Source organism: Dipodomys merriami, unplaced genomic scaffold, assembly GCF_024711535.1.
Source record: "Dipodomys merriami isolate MVZ:Mamm:240054 unplaced genomic scaffold, mDipMer1.0.p SCAF_32, whole genome shotgun sequence".
NCBI lineage: Eukaryota > Metazoa > Chordata > Mammalia > Rodentia > Heteromyidae > Dipodomys > Dipodomys merriami.
The window spans coordinates 11,207,025-11,217,043 of NW_027204715.1; the positions used below are offsets into that span (position 1 = coordinate 11,207,025).

A 10,019-nucleotide genomic window follows, 5' to 3' on the forward strand; every position below is an offset into this window, starting at 1 on the left:
TAAAAAAATGAGTTACTAATTTTCTATTACTAATTTTTAAATCTTTTAGATTAGTATTTTGTTTCTGTTTCTTAACAGGTTTCTCATATATTGAAGTCTTGTACAAAGAAATTCACATGGTTGTCAATTAAATCTTCAGAGTTTAAGATGGTCTAACTTTTTGTAATAATAATTAGCAGATATTGAGACCACATTACTTGTTTAGCATTCCACTTAAGTATTCATATTTTCTTTTTATTTTCCCAGAAAGAGAATGAACTTTAAAGATTTCCATGTTATTTGATAGGGAAATTCAAGACCCACAACAACAATTATTTGCTCACATTCATAGCAGATCTCTGGCAGTGGAGTCTGGCTACCACTTTCAGCAGAACTTACACTGAGTGCCACACTTGTAATTTATCCGTCTTAAAATATTTTATTTTTTCCAAATACCATTTTGTTATTGGCTCTTCCTCCCCAAACAGAAAGACTAAAATTTAATTCAGTTAGCTGTACTGATAAGATGGATTACTTTAATGCAAGAAAAACATCTTGTGTGTATCAGGAATACTCTGGATGAGTTGATTTGTGTCAGCAGGCAAATCATGCTGTAGTTTGTGGTAATTATAGTTGCTTTATGAAGTTCTGTGATAGTTGAGCTTGTAAAGAGGTGATTGGGGCCTAGTATGTGCTGAGGGTTGGGTGAACAAGATAAACACAACTTAGATGATTTGACTTGCTGAGAATACCTTCCGTGTTCCCTCACCAGCTTCCTGGAGTAAAAGGAACAAATAATTAGCCCATCACTGAGACATAGACTGTTGCAAGGCAAGAGTATCTTGATGATAAATAACATTTCAAAGTACTTCTTGTCTTTAATTTCCCAGAGTGTCACAGCAATATAAAATTGATACCAATATATAAATACCCATACAAATATAAATCTTTACATTTAACATAACAGAAATGTAATGTTTAACAAAAATTCCATATTCAAGTTCTCCGTAGCAAGAACCAATCTTATTTTATTATTTTACATTTGCCTGAGTGGCCATTTTTTTTTTTTTTTTTGGTCCGGTCATGGGGCCTGCACTCTGGGCCTGAGTGCTGTCCCTCAGCTCTTCAGCTCAAGGCTAGCGCTCTACCACTTGAGCCACTGCGCCACTTCTGGCTTTTTTCTTTTTTGTTTATGTGGTGCTAAGGAATTGAACCCAGGGCCTTAGGCATGCAAGGCAAGCGCTCTACCACTGAGCCACCTTCCCAGCCCCCCAGCGTGGCCATTTTTAAGATCACATTTTCCCTTTATGAAGTTGAACATCAGATTATAAAGAAGTTTTTTTTTTTAATAAGAAAAATGTACCTGTCAGTTCCTAGATTTAACAGAATTTTCTAAGACGTGTTTGGGAGGAAATCAATTTAAACCTAATCTTTTGGCATTTACTGCTTTATGGTGTTTTGGAGGATGAAAAAGACGTTTTTCTGGTCTACCTAACTATGCTGTTGCCCATTTTATGTACCATCCTGGGCATGAAGCAGTGAAGGAAATGTGCTTTTCGAAGTTCTACAAAAGTTCCTCAATTTCCACTTGTTTCTTAGGACAAGGAAGGTGTGTAAGGGAGAGTCTGCCAGCACTGAGGGTACCATCCATGCAGCTGGCTCTCCTATGAAGCTGGTCTCGGGGAGGGGGACACGGGGCAGGGGTCGGGGTGGGGGTATTAGATGGGGCTGAACCTCCTGCCTGCTACAGGCAACAAGACCTGGGCTGGGGTGGTCAGTATCAGCCACTGATCCCCTCCAGGCCTCCAAGCCTCCCTCTTGTTTCCACACCCCTTCCTGCATTCACCAAAATGCAGAACTTCCATATATTTCTCCTAGAAAATGGTTTATAACCAAGTGGGATTAATTAAATAGATAAGAGGTTGAGTTTTATAAAGAGAATGATAAGAATTAGACTATAAACATGTACTTTCAAATAATAACGTGTTTGGGGCTGGGAAGTTGGCCCAGTGGTAGAGCACTTGCCTTGCATGCATGAGGCCCTGGGTTCGATTCCTCAGCACCACATAAGCAGAAAAAGCCAGAAGAGGTGCTGTGGCTCAAGTGGTAGAATGCTAGCCTTGAGCTGAAGAGCTGAGGGACAGCGACCAGGCCCAGAGTTCAGGCCCCACCAAAAAAAAAAAAGAAAGAAAGAAAAGAAAAAGGAAAACACACACATCAAATATTAAAGTGTTTGATATTTTCAAAATGAAAAATAATTTTGTATAGAAAAAAAAGGCATGGGACCATATCACCATCTTACATTAGCTGAGATAAGGTACAGATGAAATTGTTTAGCCTTCCATAGGGAAAATTGGAAGCAGTTAATGAGTTTTAGTGTGTTTTTCCATGCTGGAAGCTTTATAAAGTAGGCTTTCTGTTTCCCTGGAACTGAAGGATGAAGACATGTTGAGGACACAGTGGAGGAAAAGGAGGCTCCTCATGGTCTCACCAAGGTCAGAGCCGAAGGGCAGGAATGGGTTTGAGGACTCACCTGGAGTTTGCCTCTGTCTAGAAACGGGATTCTTAGTCTAACAGGCTGCTTGTATGTTTAAAAACACTAATTATCTCATGAAAATCTCACGTGCCTAACCTATTCAGATGACTGACATTAATACTAGCAGTAGGGTGACAGCAAATAATCTAGAAACTTCCTTGACACATGCTCTGAGACAGCAGTAATTTGCTTGGGACACACATACCAAACAGCTTTTTGACAATATTTTAAGGTGTTTCTTTAAAAGAACAACACTCTTGGCTACAGTGCTTCTGATGGCTGGCTCTTGAATGCGTGTTCTGATGGCCTGTGAGTGGGAAGCGTGGGGCTGTCTGGGAATGGTCACAGGCAATGTTGGCAGAAGGGACCAGCACTCACTGCAGGTCTGTGAAATGCCAAACGTACTGATGCCTCACATGAAATAACCGTGAAATCGATCTTTGTTCTTTCACAGAAAATAGGCAGCAAAAAGACGGATTCAAACAGTTGGTATGCTCAGGAAGGGGTCACTCATGAGTACGTTTTGTTGTTGTTGTTGTTAGTCATGGGCTTTCTCAGGGCCCCTGGGTTCTGTCCCTGAGCTTTTGCACTCAAGGCTAGCACTCTACCACTTTGAGTCATAGCACCACTTCCGGTTTTCTGGTGGTTAATTGAAGATAAGAGTCTTTCCTGCCAGGTTTTGAGCTGGTATCCTCAGATCTCCGCCTCCTAAGCAGGTAGGATTATAGGTATGAGCCACTGGCTCCTGGCTTCATGATCACGTCTTATGAGTCAACCATGACCACAGGTCAGAAGTCTCCTTGAAATAATTACTGTCCATCCTTACTGACATTCCTTTCTCTGCTGGTCTTCGTTAGTTATTTTCTATGTAAGTTCCAACCTGTGAGTTACAATAGCTGTGGCTCTGGGGATGAAGAATTTCCTTGTACCTTTCAAAGACAACTCTTGCATTCGCTTTCCTTTGAAATGCCACAAGTGAGAGCGACTGCATTGTGTGTTCTCATGGGAACACAGCCCTGGAACAGTGCGTTCGGCGTGTCTGACCATGTACATTCCCGCGAGTGGCCATCTTAAACGCCATCAAATGCCCAGCCCTTCTGTGTCATTTTGGTCTTGGTTTAAGAGACATCTAGGATGGACTACTTGTTCACTTGCCCATGGAACCTTAAAAACTCAAATGTTCTACAGCAAATGATTTGTTTTAAATAGAAGCAATAGAAAGGAGAGAAAACTGTTAAACTCTGTATCTCCTTTTCACTCTTACTTCTGAAGGGCTTCATTGAAAGCTCTTTTGGTAAATGAGAACATGAAAAGTTGAGAGGCACATGGGGGGGGGGGTGAGAGGAGCGAGAGAGCTTGAAGTACCAAATTCCTCCCGTGTCTTCTGGATAACTTGAGTTCTGAGGTCACATTCTGGACTGAGAGCGCTGCCCGATTGGCAGCTTCTTAATGGGGTCCCCTTTGACCTCCTAGATGGTGTTGTTAGGCCCTAACATATTTGTTGGACTTGATTCTTTTGCTTATTTTACAGTGCATGAGCTCCATCAGTCAGCATTTCATCATGGCTAAGAGGCGATGTTAGTGCTATATCCTGACAAGGTGCTGTTGAGAAGATGAAATAATTTTTGTAATATTTTTAGGATCGGGATTGGACCTGGCACCTAGCAAACATTAGGCTTCAATTTGTAATTTTAATTTGCCCTTGGGAGTACGGCAGGTCTTCACTCTGCATCTTGGTAACTAATCGGGACACCTCTGCCTGCCAGGGTTCTAGAGTATTCTGTAAGTCTTTCCCTGGTACTTTCACAGTAGCTCACACAGGTAAATTAGCTAAACACAGGAGGTGCTTACTTAGAAAAACAAACAGGATGATGACACTTTTTTAAACTTACAATTTGATTATGTAGACCAACTTCCTATCCAGAAAAGAATCATTGCTGAGCTTAAACAAAGACTCAAATGTGGCCTTAACTGGGTTTCAGAAAACCAATTTTAGTAACCTAGATTTTTAGGTTTGTAAACCAACAGGACTTTGAACTTCAGGGGATTGCTGTATAGAATTCCATGCTGTGGTGTCAGAAACACAGCGCACACTACACTTTGCTGTGCAGCCTGAAATTTCTAGATTGGCATATGGGTTTCTTTTATAGAATTGGAAGATTTTAAAGGCAGATCTATCACGTTTCTTATTTCTTAATTCAACCTAACATACTAAAATGTATAATGAAATAGCAGAGCTGAAAACTATATTTGATACAAACCACACATGCATACCATTTAATTAGGAGTTTAACGAAAGTACTGCACAGTTAAAATACTGGTCAAGTTTCTTTTCTTTTCTTTGTATCTCTTTCTTTTCTTTTTCCCATCCCTCCCTCCCTCCCTTCCTTCCTTGCACTTGGGGTTGAGCTCAGATCCTGGAGCTTTCTAAGCTGGTGCTCTACCACTTGAGCCCACTATAGCCTTTTTATTTCAGTTCTGTTTCACATCAAGTCTTGCATATATATCCTGCTGGCCATCACTGAGTCTTCCTATTTATACTTACTGCTTAGCTGGTATAACAGGCACGAACTACCATGCCCAGCATTTTACTGGGTGAACTAGGGTCTTGATGTTTGCTTGAGCTGTACTCCAACCAAGATCCAAGTAGCTAGGATGGCAGAGTATCAGAGTTTATTTTTCTTTATATTTGAGCTTATTGCTACATGATGAAAGTGTATTTAATGGCGTTTTGCCATTTATTTTTGGTCCTACAAAAATTTAATTAGAACCCATTGTCTAAAGTAGATATTGACCATATATCACACTCTTTTGCCCCCATTCTTCTCTCTCTCCAATGAAAGACGTAAGAGACACTCTCCCTTGGATAACACAATAAGGACCTGGGGACAGTGTCTTAGTGATCTTTCAGTTTGCTTTTCCTCCTTCCCCAATTATTAAAGTCTGTCCAGAGAGAAGGTTAGGGTGAAGTGCAGGGGCAAATTATGAAAGCAGAGTAAGTAGTACTGCCCTCCTGACACCTAGCTTTTAAATTTAGATAAGCAAGGGCTATTTCGCAACATGGAATCATACCCCAAGGTGTGTAAGGAATAAACAGCACGTTCTTGTTCTGAATGAATGGCTTTACAAAATCATCTGCAAATAGTTACACACTGGGGTTGCAGTGTGTGTGTACAATGAATCTTGACCAGTGCCACCCCTCGTTGAGGAGAGCTTTAGAGTTTTGTGGAGTTGGTGGACCTGGACCAGATCTAGGTGGTCTCATGGACTTTCGAGCCTTCATGGAGACTCTGCCTTTGAGGCTGTTCTTGCTTGTGGAGTAGAGACAGTGGAGTGCCATCTTTGTGGATTCATCAAGCTAGAGTAATGGAAGTATTTTTTTTCTTTTTTCAAATGGACACCGTCTCAGTGGGTTCGCACGGATGCACAATACCATTAAGAGTCACTTTAAATGGATCTGCATACAGTTAGCAATTTATTTATAAACTTGTCTGATTTAACACTTCCGTATCAAGGGAGGAAAAACAAATCAGGATTCAAATACAATCAGTAGCTTTATTTCTGCCAGAATGAAAGTCATAGCCCCAAGACAGTTCGAGGCCTATATTTGGAGTGGATAAACAAAACAAACGAAAACCTGTTGATGACCATTAAGCCTACATAGAGTATTGTAATTCCACTCCAACCACAGTGTCAGATTATTACACAATGATGTTTTTAAGCCAAATATACTCCGAAAAGCAACATTGAATGCAGGTCACACAGTAGGCAAGTCAATGCAGATGAGAAAGCAGAATTTCCACAGGTGGTTCTGTGTAAGTACAAGGCAAGTGAAGTTGACCACTTGAGATCATGTTCTAGAAATGCATGATTTGGGCTAATTAGTGTCTCGTGGAAGTGCCTGTGAATGACCAAAGTTTTAATCTAGCTCAGCGAAAGACCTAGATCATTGCCCGTGCCATTCCACCATTCCATCCTTCTCTGGGGAGTCTGACCTGAGGGAGGAGGCAAGCATCCTTTCCGGGCCTCCCCGCGCGCGCGTGCTGTGTCTCTCTCTGAGCTTTTTTCTCACGGCTGGCTCTCTACCACTTGAGCCAGACACCGCTTTTTTTGCTGGCTCATGGGAGATCCGATTTGTGGTCTAGGCTGGTGCTGTCGACCTCCATCTTCAGATCTCAGCCTCCTGAGCAAACAGGAGCAGCCGGCGCCCGGCTGCCCTTCCTTTGATTAGATTTGCACCTTTTGATGAGCATCTCGGTCGTATGTGGGGGGGGGGTTCGTTTTGACCGGTCCACCTCTGCCTCAGCCCTGCCCACCCCCCCCCCCCGTCCCCCTTCCTCCCCTCACCACCCCAATTTCCTGACAATGGCGAAATGCCATTTCCATTGCAGTCCACAGCACACACCCGGCCCGAGGGCCCCGGGGGGGGGGGATGGCGGGGGGCCCCACTTCCTGGGGATGGGGGGGTGCATTTCTCGGGGCTCCCGGGCCCCGCGCCCCGCGCTCGCCCGCACCCGCCTAACCCTCGCCCTGTCGGGCTTGTGTTTGGTTACAGAACTCCAAGATGGGAGGCAAGCTGAGCAAGAAGAAGAAGGGCTACAATGTGAACGACGAGAAAGCCAAGGACAAGGACAAGAAGGCTGAGGGCGCGGGCACCGAGGAGGAGGGGACCCCGAAGGAGAGCGAGCCCCAGGCGGCCTCCGAACCCGCGGAGGCCAAGGAGCCGGCGGCCGAGGAGAAGGCGGCCCAGGGCGCGGCGGACGCCGAGGCCAAGGCGCCCGAGCCCGAGGGCGACGCGGCGGCCAAGGCCCAGGAGGAGGCGCCCAAGGCGGAGCCCGAGAAGACGGAGGGCGCGGCGGAGGCGCCGCCCGAGCCGGCCGCGGCGCCCGAGCCCGAGGCGGCGGGCTCCGGCTCCGCTCCCGGGGCCGCTCCCGGTCCCGCTGCGGGCGGCGAGGCCCCCAAGGCCGGCGGCGGCGGCGGCGGCGAGGCGGGCGCGGAGAGCCCGGCGCCCGCGCCCGGGGAGGGCGCCGCCAAGGAGGAAGGGGAACCCAAAAAGACTGAGGCTCCGGCGGCCGCGCCGGCAGCCCAGGAAACGAAAAGCGACGGGGCCCCCGCGTCAGACTCTAAACCCAGCGGCGCCGACGCCGCCCCCGCCCCCAAGGAGCCCCCCGCAGCCACCGAAGCGCCCAGTTCCACAGCCAAGGCGCCGGCGCCCGCGCCCCCCGCGCCCGAGGAGCCCAAGGCCGCCGACGCGCCCGCCGCCAGCGCCGAGCAAAGCGTGGCGGTGAAGGAGTGACCGGGACAGCCTGGGGTCCGCCCCCCGCCCCTCCCCGGCCCGCCCGCCCGCCCCTCCCTCCCCCGGCCCCTCCCCCTCCCCTCCCCCTCCCCTTCCACCCTGACACTCACTCGTTACCGATCGGAAGTTAAGGATGTGTACGGCCCCACGGGGGAGAAACCAACGAGCGAAACAGAGGCTGCGTTCCACCTCGGGAGGGAGGGAGGGGGGGGAGAATCCAAATAGTATTTTTGTGGGGAAAATATCTAATATACCTTCCGTCAGCGTTACTAATCAGTCCCGGATTCGAAAGGTCAGTGTCTCCGAGTACCGCGCCGCGATCGTACCCGAACTGCTGAGGCCCGCTCGCCCGCCCGCTCCACCGCTCGCCCCCCTCCCCGCGCCGCCGCCTCCGGGCCCGGAGGGCGGGGGGAGCCGGCGGCGCTCACCTCCGCCCGCGGGGCCCATGCCAAGGCAATCAGATCTTTATGAGAGCAGTATTTTCCGTGCTTTCCGTTCTGTTCTGCTCTTCTTCTTCTTCTTCTTCTTCTCTTCTTCTTTTTTAATTTCCAGCCTTTCTTACTTTGATATTTTTTTAATGTTGGGGGATGAATGCCCATTTTTCCAGGTGGAGGCCACCTAGCTTGTCCACGTGTAACTCAACGCCGACCCTCCATTCTTCCTCTTCCAGATATTTTTGGGAGTAACAAACATTCTCTCATCGTACTTAGCCTACCTAGATTTCTCATGACGAGTTAATGCATGTCTGTGGTTGGGTGCACCTGTAGTTCTGTTTATTGGTCAGTGGAAATGAAAAAAAATAAAATTAAAAAAAAAGTCTGCGTTCGTTGCAGTTGCAGTTCCTCTTCCATTCTGTGTCACCGACAACAGCACACCACGCATTGGAAATGGAAAAATAAAAATTAAAAAAACAAAAAAATGTACAATGGATGCATTGAAATTATATGTAATTGTATAAATGGTGCAACAGTAATAAAGTTAAACAATTAAAAAGAAGTAATAAATACTGTTGGCTTTCTTTTGCCTTTTCCTCCCTGCCTTCCAGACAGAAGAGGAGAGAACACCGAAACACTGATTGGGAACGAGTGTGTGTGTGTGTGTGTGTGTGTGTGTGTGTGTGTGTGTGTACATATACATATATATATATACATATATATATGTATGTATGTATGTATTTGTCCCAGTACATGGGCTTGAACTTAGGCCTGGCACGGCCCTTTATGACCCTTTATCTTTTTTATTTAAGGCTAGTGTTCTACCATTTGAGCCACACCTCCACTTTTTTTTTCTGGTTCATTGGAGGTGACAGTCTACAGAATTTTCTGCCCAAGCTGACTTCAGATTGTCGTTCTCAGGTCTCAGCTTCCTGAGTAGTTTCCTGTGAGCCCTGGCACCCAAGCTGTGAATATACTTAGATGGAAGTATAAAGGCAGGTTTTCAAACTTGGTGAACATTATTTTTTTCAAAGTAATATACCAGTGATTGTTTTAGACATAAAGGGGCTAATCTGGAAAGCTCACTCTCTCTGGAAGGATGAGTGTGACTAATTTACCGAAAAAGAGCAAAGACTTTGAGTAAAACAACACAAGGCAATTAATTGAATCTTCAAGAAATGAACTGAAGTTTTCTTAGAAACATATGTATATAGTGAAGCCACTGATAAACAGATAAACATCCCCTTTCCTTATTTATTTATTTATTTATTTATTGTATTCATGAGACAGAGCCTAGGGAAAGGCCGGAAGTCTGGTGAATTCTGGTGCCCACCAGACTTCTGGCTTCTACCAATCTCTCCAGTCTCTCCACACCTACAACAAGGCTTAATCTTTGTGATCCTGGGGACATGATTTCTGTTACTTTTGAAACACTAGTGGTTAATGGAAATGCTAGATAGCAATGAATACTGTGGGTGGATGCTGCCATGAATCGACCTCCCGGGTAAGATTAAAAGCCATACATGTGCTCAGTTGTCAATGGAGGATTTTGACTTTTCTAGACAGACCTGGGATGTTTATCTATTTCTGAATGTAAGAAAAGGAACAGTCATCTTTTGGATCTCTTTATAGTAAGTTGGGTATTTTCACTTGATGTTGGAATCTCCGTATCAAATCACAAATATGTCACTTTCTAAAAAGAACCTTAGCCACTATGAAGATGTCTCATGTGTGAGTCAGAAATGATAGCTAATGGGAGAGGGTGCACTGGGAG

The 10,019-nt window shown here is 45.7% G+C and overlaps 1 protein-coding gene across 4 annotated transcripts in view; it reads left to right on the plus strand.

Moving 5' to 3' along the window:
• Window positions 1-8,730, plus strand: part of Basp1 (brain abundant membrane attached signal protein 1) — a 51,294-nt gene extending 42,564 nt beyond the window's left edge. For 2 of the 4 annotated variants that reach the window (XM_070042216.1, XM_070042215.1), the window contains exon 2: window positions 7,071-8,730. In XM_070042216.1, coding sequence (XP_069898317.1) covers window positions 7,080-7,811 — 732 coding nt within the window. In that variant the 5' untranslated portion in view covers window positions 7,071-7,079 and the 3' untranslated portion in view covers window positions 7,812-8,730. Of the gene's footprint in view, window positions 1-4,093; window positions 4,115-6,703; window positions 6,776-7,070 lie in introns of those variants that run through there. The other 2 variants (XM_070042213.1, XM_070042214.1) reach the window with 2 other exon arrangements.
• The last annotated feature ends 1,289 nt before the right edge of the window (window positions 8,731-10,019 follow it).